The 22713-nt window shown below is 40.7% G+C and overlaps 1 protein-coding gene across 2 annotated transcripts in view; it reads left to right on the top strand.

The window, feature by feature from the left end:
- Positions 1-22713, top strand: part of S100PBP (S100P binding protein) — a 68125-nt gene that overhangs the window by 23581 nt on the left and 21831 nt on the right. For both annotated transcript variants that reach the window (XM_089679000.1, XM_089678999.1), the window contains exon 4: positions 4978-5081. In XM_089679000.1, the coding sequence (XP_089535126.1) occupies positions 4978-5081 (104 nt within the window). The remainder of the gene's footprint in view (positions 1-4977; positions 5082-22713) is intronic.

Raw genomic sequence — 22713 nt, 5'->3', positions numbered from 1 at the left:
CTTTTTGCTATTAAACATGTCCAGTAAAATGTTTTTTTTAAAAATCAAATTTCATCATAAATTTAGGCCAAAATGTTTTCTACTACATGTCTTTGCTAAAACAATTCCCAATACATGTTAATCAATTGGTTTACATGAAAGTTATACCATTATACCGTTTACAAATGTGGTATAGATACTGGAAATGTTTTTTTTTTTCGTAGCAGTAATGGCAGCGGTCAGCGACTTATAGCGGGACTGCAGTGAGCATTCATACACTGGTCCATTCCCCCCCCCTTACATCAGGACCCCAATCAGAGCCTCCTCACATCAGGGTCCCCATCAGAATTGCCCTTTACATTGGGTCCCCCTTGGAGCCACTGTCCAATCACCTAAAGCTAGCTGCATACTGTATAACCAAAGGTTAAGACTAATTCTGGCCATACACTGTTAATCTAGTAACATACATATGAAAAGTGCATTTGATGGCATGGTTAGTGTAATTCAAAAGTACTTAAAAAAAAAAATGTTTGCTTTTACCATTTTAATTTAGAGTGAATAGATTTTTCCAAATGAAAACCACATTCACTATTAGAAATTTATTAATTCGAGAAAAAAACTTCCATCTTCCTTTTTCAAATTTTATCATCACTGTGGTCGAAAACCAACATTGATCTGATCCCACTAATGAAATCAAAACATTCGTAACTACTTGCCCTCCAGAGGATTCCCCCCCCCCCCCCCCCTTCCTGACCAGGCCATTTTTTTTGCGTTATAAAAATCCAAATACTTATTAATTGCTTTGCCTGAAAGTTATAACATTTACAAACGGCAGTATATATACTGGAATTTGTTATATATATATATATATATATATATATATATATATATATATATTTTTTTTTTTTTTTACTAGTAATGGTAGCGATCAGTGGGACTTTAGCAGGACTGCGGCAGGCATTCTGCCACTGAGGGGAACTGACTTGGTGTCACTGACATCCCCAGTTACACCAAACACAGTGCTCAGTGCTAATAAAAAGCACTGACACTGTACTAATGGCACTGGGCAGGAAGGGGTTAGCATGTGGGGCGATCAAAGGGTTAACTGTGTGCTCTTTCACAGCGAGCAGATAGCGGTGCGAGTAGAGCACGCCTGCCCCTTACCCAGAAATGCAAAATACATTTGATCAGAAGGCATGCTCGAGTTGCACAAATGGGAGATAATTTTTTTTCCCCCTCGTGCTGGCGCCTCCCGGCCCTTTAAGGGTTTCAGAAGCTGGGAGGCGGGGTTTAGGATCATGTGACCGCCGTGACGCCGTCATGGCTGTGACATGATCGGGAAAGATCCCGATCGAAAGAGGAGATCGGGACCTTTCTGTGAGTACCGAACATGTGTGCTGGGAGCGCGCAGGGCGTGCACTCTCAGCAAATATGTTCTTTTTTTAATAGAATGCAAATGTGCGGCTGCTTGGCGTCTAGGCCTATTTGCATTCGGCCGCCGTGAAGAGGTTAAAAGCGATTGTGTGCACACATTTTTATACACTGGGATCAGCCCATGTAAGACTTTTGGACTTGTTAAATGCATTGTATTTAATCTTGTTCTGTTTTCTTTGAAGCAGACCTTGCACAGCATTAAAGGTCTGCTTTTTAAATATTCTCATCCACCCTCTGACCCACTAAAACATTCTGTAAAAGTGTACAAAAATCACCTGTAAGTAAAGGCAAAAAGGTTAGATATTCTACCCCCCCTTTCCCCTTTCCTCTGTCTTCCATAGTGCAATGGTGAGTACTCCAAATCTCACTAGACACAAACAAAGATTTCCCAGCACACTTATCTGTTAGCCTGTTAAAAACCAAACTGACCCTGTCCTTCAATTCACGTTAAAAACAGAGGGTTTTGTTTGCACACATTTTGCAGAAATATTTTGGAAGGGTGGACTCCCTCCCAAGATCTCTTAATTGATACAAATGAATTGAATTACAAATTACAGGAACATCACAAACTTGGAATGCAATTATTTTTTACAATTTTAAGACGGTGCCAATAATTTTGTCCAGTCCATTTTTTGAAGATTTGCATGGAATGTGTCAAACAACAATAGTCAACCTTTTTCTGGGCGAAGTGGTGCATTATCTGACAGAAATGCAGGGGTGCCAATATTTTTGGCCATGACTGTATATGGAAGCTGCAGCAGTGCCTTCGTCAAGGCTCCTCTGTGTATTGTGGTCCTAACTCTAGTCTCCGACGTTGGAGCACATATAGCAGTGGATAGATTAAGGGCAGGTTTGCCAGGAGGGAGCCCACTCTTGCTTAACCACTTAACCTTCGGAAGGTTTTACCCTTCAGCATTATGCTACTTTTAACTGGCAATTGTTCAATGATGCAACACTGTGCCCAATTGAAATTATCTTTTTTTTTTTTTAATACACTAATAGAGCTTTCTTTTGGTGGTACTTAATCACCACTGGAGTTTCTTTTATTATTCTTTGTTATATAAGTGAAAAAATACCAAACATTTTGAAAAAAAAATAATGTTTCTGTCATAAACCTTTGCTAATAAATAATCTTTCTTCATAAATTTAGGCCAAAATATATTCGGCTACGTTTCTTTGGTAAACATAACTCAAATATGTATTTTCTTTTATTCTGTGAGAAAGTTAGTCTACAAACTATGGTGTATATAAATATATTTGATAATTGATCAATTATGATATACTGATGGCCTTTCTCATTCTAAGGCTAAAATGCCAGGACAGTACATATACACTGCATATAACCCATTTTTGGAAAGTAGACCTTTGTAATTTGTCACAATTTTTTGGAAAATGAAGACATTACATTTTTTTCACACTTTTTTTGTTTTACATACTCTTACCAGTGTAGTGCTGTGTCATCATATGACTGGTGTGGCGGTGAAATAGGATGCTGACTAGTGATTGGTTGAAAATAAATACTTTTTTATTCAATTGTTTAAAACTTTACTACTCTGGGGAAGGGGTGATCAGATATTTATTTATTTTGTTATTCTGTATCACAATGTTATATGCAATAGTTTTAGCTGTCATGAATGGATTAACGTTCATTGATTGGCTCACAGCTAATCACATGGTACAGGTTACAAGGTACCATGTGATAGGTGTGAGTCAATCACAGCTTCACAACATTAAGTAAGCAGTCATGAATAGAAACCATTTTGTTTACATTGTAATCATGTGATCGATATGAACAATCATAGCGATCATGATTCCCTGACCGCTCCTAGTGGCTGGGTACCGAGCGCCGTGATCCACTATATTCTACAGGACACAATGGTCACGGGATTGCGCTGCTACGCACCCCAGGGGTGTGCATGTGTGCTAGGTAATGTTCCAGTAAGTCACCCAGCCTGGCTGTACTGCACGTCTGCAGTAAAGCTACGGTGGGTGTGTGGCAAATGGTTAAAGACCCAGGGACGCATGGGACACATAGCAAGAGCACAATGACAACTAAAGGCATCCAGTGTGTCCCTGCATCAAATTCGGTCAGCTGTACAAAAAAGTGGCAACCCCCCCAACCTATAAACTAGCCTTTGCAGTAAGGTGCTGTAAGCTCTGTGCATGTTGAAACAAGAAGGCTATTTACATGCTCATGCTTATGCTTCTAATGCTGAGCAAAGGCTCACTACGCAGCGGGCATTGGCACACACGTGCATAAAACTGGCTTGCTTCTAACCTGTGTTTCGGTTTCTGCCTGCCTGCTGTGATCTCGGCTTGTATTCTGACTTTGCTCCGGTCTTGCACTCCTGTACCTAGCTGCCTGCTACACCAGCCCTCGTACCACTTTGGTGTCCTCACACTTCCTGTCATCACTACCACAGGTGTTGGACAAGAGGTGTAAGAGAGAGCCTCTCTAGCTTGATCTCCACCAGGTACATGACAGGTGCACCTGGAAGGGCAGTGCACATCACAAACGCACAAAGATTTCCCAGCACACTTACCAGTTAGCCTGCAAATAAAAACCCAAACTGACCCTGTTCAATTCACGTTTACAAATATATGCATAAGCCGAAGTGCCTATGTCAAGTCTCCTCTAATTTCAGAGTCTCCAAAATTGGAGCACATTTAGCAGTGGTTAGATTAAGGTAGGTTTCGGAGGAGGGAGTCTCCCTCAAAGGAACAGGGATGCACAAGACACCCAGCAAGAGCACAATGGTAGCTGAAGGCATCCAGTGCATCCTTGCATCAAATTTAACAATGTCTCATGAGAAGACGCTGCAGCACAGTGCTGGGAACATATTCTCTGCATGATTTGGGCTATTCTACATCCCCAATATTTTGCTAGAAGGAGAAGGATGTTACGTTTACCTAGGCGCCACAGAGGAAAGGTATGTATACTAACATTTTTTCCCCTACAGTGTGAACAGTTTTAATGTGTTTTAGCAAGTGGGACCCATTTTAAAAAGTGACCCTTGTATTTTAGGTCCTTGTAGCTTGAAGTATATTTATGTGAACTAGTCAAAGATGAAAGATTTTATCAAACCAAAAGTCTTTTCAGAACAAATGTGTGTGGGAGGCTGTTCAGTCTACATGAAGTTATGATAGAACTGTATTCTTGCTAAAGAAGAGTGGTATATTTTCCTTACCATTTCTCTTTGCAAACTGTATTAAGGCATGCCAAGGCCACATCTTGAAATCCTGAGCTATTTTTATACGCAGCAAATCTTTGCAACCCTTTCATGCCTCAGCTCTCATTCTTTGATGCAGTGGATTGTGCCAGGATAGAGTGGATTGTTTATTTTTATTATTTAATAATAATATTAGTATCTTATGCCCATAAGATGACCTAGTCTTGATTAATTCTGTCGTAGTAAGTTTCAAGCTCTATACTGTAGCTGTGAACCTTTTTTTCCAGTGAACATACATGTGTATATCATAGATACTCCTCTTGACCTGCAAGTTGTGTTTCATTTACTGTCCATTTAATTCTTACTTTTTTTTAAATTGATTTATGTATTTCAGGCCATTTAATTTATCTTATTTTGATCTGGAAGGTGATAAAGACCATTACCGTAATCAGGTTTTAATGCATATTGAGGGTCCAGAGGGAGCAAATCGTTTAGAAGGTAAGAAAGCTATCCTGTGAATATATAATTACAGTATTAGTGTCCCAAAAATAATCTCTGTGTCAATAATGACCAGCAATGAAGATGTCCAATGTATTCTGTGAACCGATAGTGATCAGTAATAAACTTCTGTCACTTCTGCGATAATCCTCAACCACTGTGCACTCACCAGAAGCAAACCAACATTGAAATGGAAATGACTCCTAAGAATGCATCCATCCACACCCTTTTTCCAGTCACTGATCCTTCAAAGTGAATTGCCTCCTAAGGAAAGAGCTCACATACAGAGCCCAAAGACAGCGTAATATAGTGTAGTATTTTATTTAAAAAGTACTGCAGCCACGTGGAGCATAAACACACAATGACAAGTAACAGATCACTCACAAAGATGGCTGCCGGACCATCGCCATACTGACGCCATTACAGTACATGCCTTAAATAGGTCTCTGGCACGTGACTGAACGGGCGCCATTTTCTAGAAGACGCATGGACAAGCAGGCGCCATTTTCTTGTGGACCAAAACAACATCACAACCATATCTTGGAGCCAAAATGATCATTATGAATATGATCGTCAGATAAGCATTAATTACTCTAGATTATCATAATTTAAAAGCCCATAGCCAGAGCTTCTTAGCAAGGGCTCAAACTTATTCAATATGAGATAATTAGCCTGAATCTCCAGAACACTGTAAACTGGGGCTTATCTAGCCATTCCTAGCAATAATTATTCTGGATTATCATAATTTAAAAGCCCATAGCCAGAGCTTCTTAGCAAGAGCTCAAACTTATTCAATATGAGATAATTAGTCTGAATCTCCAGAACAGTGTAAATAACTGGGGCTCATCTAGCCATTCCTAGCATTAATTATTCTGGATTATCATAATTTAATTGCAAGGCCCATGGTCAAAACTTCTTAGGAAGGGCTCAAACTTACTCAGTATACGATAATTAGCCTGAATCTCCAGAACACTATAAGTATCAGTATAATAACTGGAATTCATCAAGTCATTTACAGCTATAATCCAGTAGGGTTGTGATGAGGTCAAGTTATTACATATAATGCAAAAAAGATAATTAAACATAATAATTAAAATCTAAATAAACCAATAATATAAATGGATTACCTAAGAATCCTCAAAGGGTTTATCTCATACAAATTAATAATCATAAAGGCAGGAGACCCTACAAATATTCAGAAGGAATGGAATATAAAACTGGTGCAGTAGTAAATAATTATTGAACCATATAGGAAGCATATATGATAACTATTATCGATAAAGCAGTTGATATCTGTATCGATGTTATGTCCCAAAGGGACCAAAGTGCACATTTCATAAATTGACTTTGTCTCAAGCATGGATACTGCCCTACGCTTATTATTTCCCCTCCAGTGAGGATGAATTAAATCTATCCCCATAAATTTCAAACAGGAAGGATCTTTATGATGATAATCTCTATAATGTTTAGAAAGCGAATGCTCTTTGAAACCCTTCCTGATGTTATAAAGGTGTTCCCTTAAGCGATCTCTCAGCCTCCTAGTGGTTCTACCTATATATTGCTTTTTGCAAGAGAATTCTAAAATATATACTACATATCTGCTATTGCATGTAATCAAGGAGTCAATCTTATACTCCTTACCCGTAGAGTGGGCCAAAAATGAATATAGTTTTTTTTTTACGAACATTATTACATGTGCAAATCATGCATTTACTATAAGGGGAAAAAAACCTTTTAATCCAGAAAAAAAATGTAATCTCTTTAGGTGGATCCACCATATTGGGGGCTATCCTATGTCTCAACGGGGGTGCTTGTCGGAAGATGACTATCCGTTAAAAAACCTGCCAGTACTGGATCCTCTTTGAGGATTCTCCAGTTTCTTTTAAAGATTCTATCTATGTTGGGCCGAGAAACTGGTGATTAAAGGGCAGATTTTTTTTTTTAGGCCTATTATCATTCTTAACACTTAGCAAAGAGGACCTGTCCATGTTGGCTGCCTCCTGAATGGCTGTCTCCAGCATCAGTGGATTGTATCCCCTTTCTAAAAATCTGTCTTTCAGAATCTTGATCTGGGAATGAAAATCTTCTAAGCTGTCAGTTTCTCCGTATTCTCAAAAACTGGCCTTTAGGAATAGTACGAAGCCAGAGAGGATGATAACTATCTATAGGAGTATAGCTATTCCTATCTGTAGGCTTGAAGAAAGACCTAGTGACAATCTTAGTACCGTCATTACTGAGGGTAAGGTCAAGAAAATTAATTACAGTTTGATCATACTCATATGAAAGTTTGATGTTAAGATTATTTAACCTCTTCATGTCGCCCGCATACAAATGTGTGGCCTCCTGGCGTCTGGGCCTAGAATACGAGCGGCCGCACATTTGCGTTTTAATTTAAAAAAAAACATGTGCTGAGAGCGTGCGTGCTTCAAGCACACATGTCCGGTACTCACGGAAAGGTCACGGTCTCCTCTTTCGATCGGGACCTTTCCTGATCATGTGACTGCTGTAACACATCGTCACGGCGGTCACATGATCACTAAACTCTGCCCGTCCCGGCTTCTGAAACTTAAAGGGCCAGGAGGTGCTGGCGTGAAGGGGTTAAAGTCACAAAAAATTTTGCAGCGATTCCTCACTGCCTTGCCATAGGAGGAAGACATCATCAATATATCTCCGATAGAAGCACAATTCAGGCCATTCTCTAGAATTTCTTCCTCCCATCTTGCCATGAACAAGTTTGCCAAGCTTGAAGCAAATTTATCTCCCTTGGCAACACCTCTAGTTTGGAGATAAAACAACTTTTTAAACCAAATATAATTATGCTTCATGGCAAAATCTAAAAGCTCCAATATGAACCTCCTTTTGGCGGCAGGGAACGTCCTCAGACTCCCTTAAGTAATGCTCATCCACTTCCATCCCATCAGCAAGTCTTATATTTCTGTACAGGGAGGCTACATCATCTGTTAGTAAAAATGTAGATGGTTCAACAATAACACTCTTAACAGCATTTAAGACCTGTTTCGTATCCCTCAAAAAAGGAGTAGAAAGCACCAATGGCTGAAGAAGTATTCTCCTACTCTAGAGCATAAGGAGCCAATTCCACTAACTATTGGTCTTCCAGGAGGATGTTGTAGATCCTTATGAACTTTTGGAAGACAGTAGAGAATTGGTAAACGGGGTGCTGAAGCACGCAATTCTTTTTATTTTTTATTAATGATATCCTTAAAGTCCCTTTTGCCGATTTTCTTAAGTTCTCGTCTATAACTAACCACTGAGTCTTTAGGCAATAGCCGATAGGTTTCACTGTCCTCTAAGATCTTACGCACTTCTGTCATATAATCTATTTTATCCAGAATATCAACTAGGGATACACCAACATTTCGGTGGCCAAAACGTTTTGGCCGAAATGAAAAAGAGCACCGATACAGGTGCCGAAAAAACCCTGCCGCTGTTGCCACTGGCCGCCGCTCGGTAGTTCTCAGCCTTACCTGAGAAACCATCAATCCCAGCTGAGTTGAGAGATGAGTGAAGGAAAGATGGCCACCACTCATCTCTATGCCCTTGGAGGACGGGAGCGATGTCACTTCCCGTTCTGGCCATTTGTTTGTTTTTTTTTTGTTTTTTTTTTTTTGTTTTTTTTTTTATCCAGTGCTTTACATTACAGAGGAGAGATGTGGAGTCTTACTGACCCCATATCTCTTCATAAAGAGGACCTGTCACTAATTATTTCTTTCACAAGGGATACATTCATTCCTTGTGATGGGAATAAAAGTGATTACATTTTTTTTATTTATTTATTTTAAATTTTAAAGTCCCCCCGTGCTCGCACGTAGTGCTGAACGCCATGCCCACATATGTAAACTATGTTCAAACCATACACGTGAGGTATCGCCATAAACGTCAGAGCAATAATTCTAGCACTAAACCTCCTCTGTAAAGTTACACTTCTAACCTGTAGTAATTTTTAAAGCATCACCCATGGAGATTTTTAAGTACCGCAATTTCACACCATTCCACGAGTGTGCGCAGTTTTAAAGGGTGACATGTTGGGTATCTATTTACTCGCCATAACATCCTCTTTCATATTTTACAAAACAAATGGGGTATATATTGTGGTTTGTTTGTTTTCTTTTGTTTTTTGTTTTTTTTAAATCAAAGTGTATTTTTTTCCCCAAAAAATATATATTAATTTTTAAAAATTGTGCTTGATTTCAAGCCAAGTGAGTTTTTTTTGAATTTTCAATTTTGGTTTTCGCACCAGAGTTTTCATTTAGGTGCACCACTAATAACAACCCCTCACCCTCTTTTCTATCTATAAGTCGTTTTTATTCCTGCATCGATACTTTGCTGATTCCTGGGATATTTAATATGTAGGGATTCAAAGTCTTTTATGACCATGTCCCTAAAAATATTTATGTGAGGATGACTACTTGAAGGGGGGTTAAATAATGATGCATTCCTTAAATTGGTACTCTTGATATCACTAATAACACGTGTATTCTCTGTAGGGGGGTTGATCAGAAGATGTCTTTTTAAGGACATCTGCCTAGTAAACTTATGAATATCTACATACGTCTGAAACTCATTAAGTTTAACTTTTGGTGCAAACTTCAGACCCTTGTTAAGCAGGGATATTTCATTAGGGGATGAAACCGGTTTGCTGAGATTAAAGATGCCATTGTTGCTTACATCCGTCTTTTTTGGGGATTTACGAAACCTCTTTCCCCCTCATCTTCCTCTATATGGGCACTTCTTTTTCTTGAAGTCCCCTCCCCTTAAAATGGTGTCTGTGTCCCTCTTTTATTTTAAGGGGATCTGGCCTGATGGTTATGATATCCCTGTGAGGGTCTGTTTCCATATTGGCCAAAGTTGTCCCTATGGTTACCTCCAGAAAATCCGTAATAAGGCCTCATATCCTCCTGATTACGTTAAGGAGGTCGGTAACCACCTCTATCATCTCCATAATATTGACGATTATTTGAAGAATTATTTCTTCTGTTGATAAAATTAGAATTAGATGTGAGATGGAAAGGGGTTGAGGAATTACACCCCCCTCCATTCCTAACATCTGCATGCCAGGACTGTTTGTGGGGACTGAAGCCCCCATACTGATCCCCATTATTGGGCTTAGGGGGAAAACTTTATTGACTGTTGTTCTTCCATTGCTCCCTGCCCTATCAGGGATCTTCCTGTACCTGTGTTTACACTTACAAAGGTACAAGAAATGATGCAATCTTCTCTCTCTGGCAACATTCCGTCCCAGAGAGAAGAAAGCCGACACAGTGAGTACAATCAGCACACTTTCACAAAACACATTTTAGGACACATTTAACTCCTTGATCGTGCCCCCAGTTAACCCCTTCACTGCCCTGTCATTAGTACAGTGTACAGATTTGTTGCTGATCACTGTATCACAAGTCACTGGTGTGACGAACAAGGGATTGCTGCCATCAATATGTGACAATCCCATGATTGCTGTCACCAATATGTGACGGACGCAGCGTCGGACCCCTGGCCTTCTCACCAAACTCGTGACCGAAGGACTGGCCAATCTGAAACCGCGATGTCACATGCGTAACAATGCCACACCCAGCTGCACCCTGCACAACGATTTTCTAGCTAATAGACCACAATCGACGTACCGGCAGCCTGAGCGATTGTTACTGGGTCAGGTTAGTTACACAATTAACCCTTCACACTGCCACCACCTCCTTTTTGTACAGAGAAAGAGGAAACTCGGCGATATCTGCAATAACACTATAATGGTTGAGTTAATCCTCTGTATAACATGGTCACCGCAGGCCGGTTATACAGAGGGTTAAACAAACACAGTAGCGTTCTTTTTAGAGGCAGGAATTTGTAAATTGCAATTAAGAGCTATAGAAACAGTCCAACACTTCAGAAGGAAAGATTTACTACTTTTCTGCTGTCCTATGTATTCGAGACAAGAAGAGTGACCCATCAAATTGTTCGTCTCCTCTTAGCCAATCTGACGATATGTCTGGTTTTTATGTAAGTCTCTCATATTCCAAGATATGAGACATAGGGGAAAAATGGATTTTGAAAAGTGTTTATCTGATTCGTGCTTCATTGGAATGCCTTGAACTCCTGGGAAAGCTTGCCTTATCTTATACGAGGTGCTAAATTGTACAGCTCTGGTAGACAACCCGGCATTTCGCTCAGAAATGTTTTATAGCTCTGGGGTTCCCTGCTGTGCTCTGCCTGTGACACTTTTAACACACACTGCCATATGTCACTGTGCCCCTCAGAGAGGGAGGGGGGAAAGAATGAGGGGAGAAAATGGATATTCTTAACAAAATGGAGGCTGCGTCCTGCCTCTGGTGCGCACGTTCGCGACAGCCGGCGACTTCAGATAGCGTTAGCCTCCCTCCCAGATAGTGTCAGATTGCCTGTCATTACACCAGTCATCACATTTAACCCCTTGATTGCCAGGAGTACGCTCACATACACAATAAACCTCCATTGCTAGCATTTTTGTCTGAACAGATCAATCTCTTCAATCAGATCAGCACTATACCAGCGTTCACATTAGTATAGTGTCCATAAAACTGCAGCGTTAGCGGGATCAGCCCCTTCACCTGCCAGCACCTGCGTTTAGCCCCTACGCTTAACCGCCTATCCCCTCCCCCAGAAAGTGTGGTGTCAGTAGATCACTGTCATTTGATACATTGCACACAAAACCGCAGTGTTCACAGAATCAGAACTGATCTCTGTTAGTACTTCTCGGTAAATTTTTTTGTAGCAGTTCAAGCAGTCCCTGACAGCTTGCTCTTTTTCCCTTGAGTCGCATTAGGTACTTATAAATTTAGTGGCCAAAATGTTAAACGGAAGATACTCTAGTGAAGAGGCCTACAGGATTCTGAGCATGTCAGGTGAGAGCGAAGAGTAAGACTCACTGACACAATCTGCCTTAGAATACGAACCTGTAGACAGCAGCGGCACCCTGACAGATAGCTGGAACGATGGAGAAGAAATGCCTACTAAGGTCAGGCGTACTCGACCCATTTCCCAGGTTGCTGAAATGTTACAATCACGTAACAATTCTCATATGCAGCAAAGTGCCAGTAGTAGTGCCACTCTGCATTTTGGTGAACTGGCGAGCACCAGTGGCCTGGTACATCCTGGTCTTATACATACCAGCACTGCAGTATCACTTGGTGATGTGCTGAGTCCCATAAGTGCCGTACAAGCTGGTGCTGTGGCAAGTACAAGTAGTGTCCTGCAGCCATCAAGAATTCGCATACAGGCCTGTAGAGCCCATAGTATTCTTCTGGATGTGCTTACAAATCCTGATTGGCAGCCTACAAAGTCTGCAGCACACCCGTATTTCCCCCATTCACTGCCCAACCTGGAATTCAGGTGGAAACAGCAAATTTAACTTCTCCCCTTGATTATTTTTTTTTTGGATCTGTTTTTCTTGGAAGATCTGTTTTCATTGATTGTGGATCAAAGCAATTTATATGCACAACAGTTTATCGCCGCCAACCCAAATTAAGACTTTGCCAGACCATTTGCATGAAACCCATTTTGGTTTCCGAATTGAAAGTTTTTTTGGGGCCTAATCCTCAACATGGGCGTTACTAAAAAAAAGAATTGCAGTTGTATTGGTGCACAGACCCGATTCATCATATGCCCGTAGTCTCTGCTAACATGGCCAGGCATAGATATGAGAGTATAATGCATTTTATGCATTTAAACGACGGTACACTCTGTAATCCTTGGGGTGACCCTGAATTTGACCAGCTCCACAAAATTCGGCCCCTCGTAAATCACCTTAACCAAAAATTTGCAGATGTCTATACTCCCCAGCAAAACATTTGTGTTGATGAGTCCCTCATTAATTTTTCTGGCCGCCTTGCATTCAAACAATTTCTCCCCAGCAAGCGTGCCACATATGGGGTCAAGATGTATAAGACCTGTGAGAGGGCAACAGGTTATACATATAGGTTTTGAATTTACGAGGGAAAAGGTAGTCACGTGGAGCCCCTGGATGCCCAGACTACATGGGGAGCAGTGGTAAGATTTTTTGGGACTTAGTGTCATCCATTTTTCCATATGGAGTACCACTTATACGTGGACAATGTTTATTCAAGCGTGCCACTATTTTAGACATTTTTACAATCTTAGAATTGTCGCATGTGGCGCCATGCAACCTAATTACTGGGGCTTCCCCCAACGGCTTGCAAATACCATTCTTAGGGGGAAAAAGCCTGCTTGAGAAATGAGGAATTGCTCGCATTGAAGTGGAAGGACAAACGGGATGTTTTTGTCCTGTCTTTCATTCATGCAAACCCGACCATCCAAATTGCCATGGCAACTGGTGTTGTTGAGAAGCCCCTCAGTGTCCACGACTATTACCTTAACATGGGATGGGCTGACTTCAACGACCAGATGATGAAGCCGTACTTAATTTCCTGAAAAGCCAGACGCTGGTACAAAAAAGTGTCTTTATTTCAATTGGCTCTATATAATGCTTTTGTGCTTTACAAAGCAACTGGAGAAAGTGGATCCTTTATAAAATTCCAGGAAGAGATCATCACGGCCCTTTTGTATCCAGTAATCTAGAAGGTGCTATGGCCCAAACCCGCAACCCAGATGCAGTTAGCCGGCTGCATGAGAGGCATTTTCCCGATGCCATTCCTGGCACCCCAACCCAAGGGACACCCCTAAAAAGATATCATGTCTGTAGCGGACATGGAATTAGGCGTGACATCCACTTTTTTTTGTCCCTCCTATCCTGGCCAACCTGGTCTCTGCTTCAAGGACTGCTTCTGTTGCTACCACACACTAGTGGAGTACTAGTATAGGGTACAGCACGTCACAGTTCAGGGCACATTTTTACACAGGGTCTCAAAAGATGTTAGGTAGTCAGGAAACTGGCTATCGCATTTTGAGAGACCCTGCAATCTGGTTAATTTTAAAGTTAAAAAAAAACCATAAAAAAATCAAATTACAAGTACAAAAAAAGAATTTCAGTTTTAAAAACCAAAAAATAGTTGTTTCTTTTTGTTGTTGTCGAGTTATGGTTCTACTGTTACGATTTTACTGGTTTTTATATTTAACCATTGCTGTTTTCTTTGCAGGAATGCCATTCAGCTGCAGCACCGACTAGTTTATTCTGACAGCAACAGGGACTTGCTCTCAGAGCAAACATAAGTAGGTGTGTCCAGCGTGTGGGATGAGATTTTTCATCCGCAGTTCAAAAAAGGGCATATATACCCAAGCATGGGGGCCTGGGGTGGCCAGTGGGAGGGGGGGATGGCCCCTATACTTTGGTATATATTTTTAAAAAAATTTGTTGACAGAGATTTCTTCATCAAAATCAACTGATGTGAATAGAGAAATCTGTTCCTTTTTTTTTTTTCTCGTTCAGCCCACGGGCTGAACAACAACAAGAGAACATTTCATATGTGCCCATCATTAGAAGTGGTTGGATGCAGGGTGGTATATTCTAATAGTGGGCATACCACACACTTTTTCTGGCAGAGATATTTATCTTCAGCCCACAGGCTGCATAAAAAAAAAACAAAAAACATAGCTTATATACCCAACTAGGACCAGCGACGTACTGATACATCACTGGACTTGGTTATACCAGGATGATACCTTTTGCAGCATCAAATTAGATGATGTAAGGGCAAAAGCGATATTCTAGAGTCTAATAGACCCCAGATTTTTCAAAAAAGAATACCTGTCAATGCCTGTTGTAGGGGATATATACATTCCCTGTGATAGCATTAAAATGATTTAAAAAAAGACAGGGACAGTGAAAAAATAATTAAAAAATCAAAATAACTGAAAAAAAAAGCCCCCTCGTGTGCACCTGCATGCGTGAGCTTTGACCCCGTGCAAGTATGTAAACAGCGGTTGCACCATAAATGTGAGGTATCGCTGCGAACATCAGATCAAGGGCAGTAATTCTAGCACTATACCTCCTCTGTAAATCTGAAATGGCAGCTTTTTAAAGCGTTGCCTATGGATATTAAAAATGTAAGCAGTTTGTTGCCATTGCACGGGGCTTGCGCAGCTTTAAAGCATGTCATGTTTGGTATCTATTTACTTGGCATACCATCAACTTTTATATTTTACCAAATAACTGGCCATTATATTGTGTTTTGTGCATTTAAAAGTAAAAAAAAAAGTTTTTTTTTTTTTTCAAATTTGCATTTGAAAAATTGCTGCATGAGTACTATGTGACATAAAAAAATTGCAGCACCCACAATTTTATTCACTAGGGTGTCTGCTTTAAAACATATATAATGTTTGGGTATTCAAAGTAATTTCCTAGCAAAAAATGTTTTTTTTTCATGTGAACATAGTTTCAGAGAAGGCTTGGTCTTCAGGTGGTTAGAAGAATGAGTGATGTGTGGCATAAACTTCTAATGCTGGGCACTATCTGCTGAGAGGCATGTTGAGTCAATAGAAGAATTTTATTTTTTTACCACAAGTTTTTGGAAAATGACAAAAAAAAATTTTTTCTTTACACAAAATTGTCACTTAAATGATTTATTGCTCACCCATGCCATGGGTATATGTGGATTTATTCCCCAATATACATTCTGCTACTTTTCCCAAGTATGGGGATACCACATGTGAGAGACTTTTTAGCAGTCTAGCCGCGTACAGGACCCCAAAATCCAATAAGCACCTTCGGACTTTTAAAGAGCTTTATTTCCTCATTACACTTCCTGAGTACCTATCACAGTTTTGGAGGCCCTGAAATGCAAGGATAGCAAACCGCCCAAATGACCCCTTTTTGGAAAGTAGGCACCCCAAGGAATTTGATAAGCATGGTGAGTATTTTGCAGATCTCGTTTGTTGCCACAAGTTTTTGGAAAATGATGAAAGAAAACAAAAACATTTTTTCTATTCATTTTTTATATTTCAAAACCTTGTGAGAAAAAATGAGATCTGAAAAATACTCACCATGCCTCTTTTTAAATTCCTTGGGGTGTCTACTTTCCAAAAAGGGGTTATTGGGGGGGGGGGGGTTGGTGCTATCCTGGCATTTCAGGGCCTCTGAAATTGTGATAGGTAGTAAGTGAGGAAATGAGGAAGTTGCACACCTTCAGGCTTAAAAAGTGGTCATTGGATTTCAGGCTCCTGTATATGGCTAGGCTCCCAAAAAGTCTCACAAATGTGGTATCCCCATACTAGGTAGAAGTAGCAGAATGCATTTTGGGGTGTAATTCCACATATGCCCATGGCTTGTGTTATCAATATATCATGTAAGTGACAACTTTGTATTAAAAAAAAAACGTTTGTCATTTTCCAAAAACTTGAGGTGATCAATTACCACCAAAGGAAAGCTATATTTGTGTGAAAAAAGGACAAATTTCATTTATGTACAGTATTGCATGACCGTGCAATTGTCAGTTAAATTAGTGCAGTGCTGTATAGCACAAAATGGCGTAAATTGCTGTATCTATACCATAGTTTGTAGACGCTATAACTTTCACACAAAGCAATCAATATACACTTATTGGGATTTTTTTTTTTTGCCAAAAACATGTAGCAGAATACATTTTGGCCTAAATTTATGACTAACCTTGAGTTTACTATATGTTTTTTATAGCCGAAAGTGAAAAATAAAGTTTTGGGGTTTTTTTTTTTTTATTTTTCGGTCCTTTTTTTTGTTTATAGCGCAAAATATAAAAAGTGTTCAGGCGATCAAATACCACCAAAAGAAAGCTCTATTTGTGTGGAAAAAAGGACATAAATTGCGTTTGGATACAGCATTGCATGACCACGCAATTACTAGTTGAAAAAGTACAGCGCTCAATAGCAAAAAAAAAAGGCCTGGACAGGAAGGGGGGGTAAATCCTCTGGAAGGCACATGGTTAAACATGTCCCGTAAAAAAAATGTAAAAATTAAATTTCCTCATAAATTTAGACCAAAATGTATTCTGCTACATGTCTTTGCTAAAAAAAAAAAAAAATCCCAATACGCATACATTAATTGGTTTACATGAAAATTATAGCGTTTACAAATGGTGGTATATATACTGGAATTTTTTTTTGTTTCGTTTTTTTTTCTTAGTAATGGCGGCGATCAGCGACTTATTGCGGTACTGCGGCAGGCATTCTGACACTGGGGGGCAACTTACTTGGTGTCACTGACATCCCCAGTGACATCAATACATTGATCAGTGCTAATAAAAAGCACTGACACTGTGCTAATGGCACTGGGAATGAAAGGGTTAACATCTGGGGCGATCAAAGGGTTAACTGTGTGCTGTTTCACTATGGTGGCTGTGTGTGTGCTTCACTGTAAGCACACCTTTTTATGGCTTTGCTATGCAGAACCATACAAAGGAGTGTGCAGGAGCTGACAAGGGAGAGATCTGTATTGCTTGCATACAGGTCTCTCCCCCGTCGGAGATGCTCGTCGATCACTGGGTACTGGCGAGTAATCACCAGCCAGGATCCGGTGATTGACAGCCAAGGCCACGAATGGCGGCGCGGGTAAGGCGCGCGTACCGGAATTGCAAACTCGTGTGTGTATATATGTGTGTGTGTGTGTATATATGTGTGTGTGTGTATATATGTGTGTGTGTGTGTGTGTGTGTGTGTGCGTGTGTGATTTTGCGCACCCTTGCCGCCCTGTAACCGGTTTTCTGCTTTAGGGCGGCGCTGACCTGGTTAAATGAACAATCTTTGTAACATTTTGGGGTAAATATTTGGGACTACACAACTTACATAAACACTACATTGGCATATCAGAAAAATGCATTTGTTTAAAATTTTTCAACCCCATATGGTCTCCTCTGGCCTCCAAAGCATCTGATCATACTGAGATCAGTTTGATCAGATGCTTGTTACAAGCCGGTAACAACTTTTAACAAGGAACTAAAACTTGAAGTGACATAATCCTCGTCGCTTCTCGGAGAGGGAGGAGCAATGTCAGTTCCCCTCTCTCTGTGTGTTGCAGCCCATGCCACCAGTTGGAGCAGTCCCAGGCTTCCTGCTGGGACAGAAGAGCCTGGGAAAGGGGGAGGCGGGGGTGCACATCCCCTTCCTCCGTGTGACTCTATAGCACGTGTGTCAAACTGGCTGCCCTCCAGCTGTTGTCAAATTTCAAGTCCCATGAGGCATTGCAAGATTGACAGTTACAAGCATGACTCCCAAAGGCAGAGGCATGATGGGACTTGTAGTTTCGCAACAGCTGGAGGGCCGCCAGTTTGACACCCCTGCTCTATAGGTACTCGAATCACATCTACATGAAAGAGCATGAGCTGCTGAAAATGTTGATATCTAGATGATGCTTGTAGCTGCAGGCATCCTCTCATCCTCACCTTTTCATTCAGAGGATGTCATATGATGTCCACCCAGGTGTTGCAGATGAAGCTCAATTAAGCTCAGTTCTTTTCTTTAGGCCTTTGTTTTTGGGGTCTGTTGGCAGAAATTTGGTTTTCTTGTTACTCTCTCCTCATTATTGCTTTGGGATGTCCCATCTGTTATGATTGACAGCCTTTATCTTGCACTGTGTGATAAAGAAAATTTGGATTTTTTTTATGTACCTATAAAATCCATTTCTTGGAGTACTATACAGGACACGGGGCCCTCCCCTCTTTGAGTTTAGTCCTATCATTGTTTGCTCAAAAAAAAAACCCCTAAGGTTTACATGGTAGGAGAGGCTATATGAGGGAGCATTAAAGCTGTTGAGTGTTACCTGAAGGTGCAGCATATAACTCATTCATTATGGTTCACAGCATGTGTCTTGTACTGTACTCCAAGAAGAGGATTTTACAGTCACATAAAAATGTAGTATTTTTGGATAGTAGAGGCCCTGTAGAATAAAAAGATGGTAGTTGCAATTTTGTATGTAGCACAGCTAATTTAACTTGAGCAGCTAGCAGGATCTGATCTTCCAGGACTGAAATTTAGTGGAGCACTTGCATACGCTACCCCCCACTTTTTGTGTTGATGCCCTAGAAGTGGAGACAAATCTCCAGACTGGTTCTCATTTCTGTCCTATGCACAGAATCTTATGGATATAAGCCCAGTCAGCTGAAACCGTTTGTAAATGTCATCCCACATATTTGCACCTTTTGAGGGACACTATTTGATGAGGCAGTTGAAAAGTTAATCAGGAGATTCTACCTTCTCAATAGAAGAGTGCCCGACCGCTTTTCTCAGGTAAAATTAAGTCCTTCCTTTCTTTACAAAATTGAAACACAAAGCCTAAGTCCATCCCAAAATAATCTTTGCAATGAAGGGTCATCTTCACTCCTAAGAGTGGGGAGGAGTCTGTTACAGTTTGCCTTTCTCTTACACACAGATGTCCCAAACCTGTGGGTACAAAGCAGTGTTTAAAACTCCACCTCGTTTTGTTCTCTCCAACCAACCAAAATCTTCTCCAGAACAGTCAGATTTGCAGACCCTAAATCATCTCTTGCCTCGGGGTGGTCGTTCAGTCCCCTGGAGGGACAAGTTCAAAGGATTCCATTCAAACCTGGTAACAGTACCAAAACCGAAGCAGGGTATTCATCCTATTCTGGACTTAAAGTGGTAGTAAACCCACTTTAATTTTTACCAACAGGTAAGCTAATAATAAAGCTTACCTGTAGGTAAAATGCATATCTCTTAAATGTTCACCATTTAGGAGATATTTGTGTTTTTCTTTTAGGTGGTGCATGCACTCTGAAGGAACGGCATACCTATGCCGTTCCTTCAGAGCACCGTGCTTTGGCCCGTGACTCCCGTGTGCATGCGTGGGACTGATGTCATTGCAGCTCAGCCAGCCAGATGGCTGGAGCTCGCGAACCCAGAAGGATGACAGGGCAAAGTTGGAAATCTTTACAGCGGTGACAGCGTGCCGCTGGAGGGTTTTGCTTTAAGGTAAGATTTACATAATGTGCTAGTATGCGATGCATACGAGTACATTATGCCATGCATACTAGTACATTATGCCATTACCTTGTAGAGAATGTTTTTTTTGTTTATTTTTTTATGCGGTTTACTACCGCTTTAAAACATTAAGCTAAATAAGTACCTTCATCCTTGGAATCCCCAAGGTCAGGTATTGTCTTTTTGAGACAAGGGGAATTCTTAGCATCAGTAGACATCGAAGTTGCTTATCTACATTAACAGAAAAATCTCGGCAAAATCACCCTAAAAATGTGCACACTATGAAAAAGAAAATATATATTTGCAGTGTTTGTAATTATGTGTAACTAATGTTAGTACTGCTCACACTTAGTGTTCCTACAATAAAATCACACGTAAGTGCCGTGCAGTGTAACTACTGCTAGTGATAAATTATTATGTCCCGTGCAACATTACATCACGTGAAAAAAAAAAAAAAAGAAGGAAATCTAGTGCTCTCCGTATAAAAATTGCCATTTGATTAAAAATTGAATACATTCATCTTTTTGGTGCACACCGTGTACAGGCATATATGGTTGAAACCAACCAACAAAATGGCTGATTGTACCCTTCCGATTTGTGCTTCGTGACGTCACCATCTCCTCCCTGCGCGTTACGTCATAGATCATGTGACTTCATCAAAGCATCCCCTCATGAAGGATGCGGAAAGCACTATATTTCCTTTTTTCCGAGTGTATTGAAAACAATCCAAGGATGGAGATGGATTGAGAAGCCCCAGTGGCCTGGAGGGATCCACCATACCTGTGGTATAGGTGACCCCACTACAAGGGGCAAGCGTATTAGACCTTGTTGTGAGGTCTACTAAAAAGGTGAGAGCATAATTTTGTCGGTGGATGGGCATCTGCACGTGGTGATTATATAAAGGAATAAAAACGCAGTAACTCAAACACAATAGATGACACGGATTATTGGACAAAAGTATTTTTTTGTGAAAATATATGGACACTTGGAATTTGGCTTTGTTTAATCACAGTTAATGGTGGATTGCTTCAGATATATTGTTTGACAGAAACACATATGTTGTACGCATGTCCATCTAATATATTTTGTTTGTTTTTTTCATTTGATGAAATGTGTTTGCATAGGATATAATAATTTATCACTTGGTGTAGTTATACTGCGCTGCCCTGAATTGCTTATCTACATATTCTCATTTACTCACATCATCTGCGGTTTGCAGTTGGAGACAAACTTCCAGTTTGATGCCATTTGGCCTGTCCACTGCACCCAGAGTATTCACAAAGGTACTTTGCAATGTGCACATTTTGTACTCCCATTTATGTTAGCCTGGAACAAGCACGCTCCTTCTTTCAATCTACCATGCCTTTCCAGCCAAGCAAGGAACTCCCTAGCTTGGTGGATTTCCAATCTAGCCTTGACAATGGGGAAGTCATTTCTACCACACACGGAGGGTGATAACCGATGCCATCCTTGCAGGTTGAGCAGGAGTTTTCCAATCTGTCACAATTCAGGGAACACGGGTCACCCAGAGAAGCCAATCTCCCCATCAACATCTTGGAGCTCACAGCAATAAAACTATCTCTGAATCACTGGACTTCCCAAACTGGGTACAACCAGAGAATACCACAGCTGTGGCGTGTATCGACTAAGAGAGGGGCACCAGGACCAGGCAGTCTTAACAGAAGCAAATGTGATCATCTCACAGCAAGAGAAACACCATCCAGCCCATTTTGCTGTTCACATCCCAGGAGTGGACAGTTTGAAGGCAGATTACCTGAGCTGTCACTGCCTGGACCAAGGAGAATTGGCCCTTCATCCCAGCATTTTCAATTTCCTATGTCAGAAATGGGGTACTTAAGACGGTTGACATCCTGGCTTCCAATTTCAACAACATGTTACCCTTGTTTATAGTCAGGAACAAGGATCCTCTAAGCTCTGGCATTGCATGCTCTGGTAATTCCCTGGAGTCGATTTCAGTTAATATATGCTTTTCCTCTGCTACGGATTCTGCCTTGACTGCTTCGCAAAATAGACCAGGAGAAGAAACCTGTGATTCTTATTGCACCAAACTGACCCAGGAGAACCTGGTATACAGAAACGCTCAAACTTTAGGAAATACTCCCTGGATATTTGCAAATATTCCAGACCTTCTGTCTCAGGTCCCCTGTTCCATCCTTCTCAGTCACTGACTTTATCATCATAGCTGTTGAAACCCGGCTCTTGAGGGACAGGAGTATCTCAGCACTGTGTGAATGACAGAGTCAAAGTCAGAATAGCCACTTCCAGAAAAATATACCATCATACTTGGAATTTCTTCTTTGCCTGGTATGAGCACATGCACTTCAATCTCAGAGATTACTCTGTGCCTCCCATTCTGTCCTTCCTACAATTGAAACTTGATCCGAATTTGGCCTTAGGTACTCTTAAGGGACAGGATTTGGCTTTGGTCATTTAGTTCCAAAAACCACTGCCTTCATTGTTCCCTTGTAAAAACCTTTATTCAAGGAGTCTCTTGGATTAAACCAATTTTACAGCACCCTGTGCTGCCTTGGGATCTCAATTTGGTTCTCTCTGATATGCAGAAACCAACCTTTGAACCCATCAGAGAACTCTTTGGATGACCTCACCTGCAAGGTTGCCTTCTTGCAGGCATGTCTCTAAACTAGTGACCCTCTATTGTAAGACATTCCTAAACCTTTACAGGAACGAATTAGTCTTACACCCAAGACCTTCCTTTTTACCTGAAGTCACATCAAACATCTGT

Source organism: Staurois parvus, unplaced genomic scaffold (assembly GCF_062004578.1).
Source record: "Staurois parvus isolate SC_StPar_1 unplaced genomic scaffold, SC_StPar_1.0 ptg000214l, whole genome shotgun sequence".
In the NCBI taxonomy this organism is placed as follows: Eukaryota; Metazoa; Chordata; class Amphibia; order Anura; family Ranidae; genus Staurois; species Staurois parvus.
This window is presented reverse-complemented; position numbering and strand designations above follow the sequence as displayed.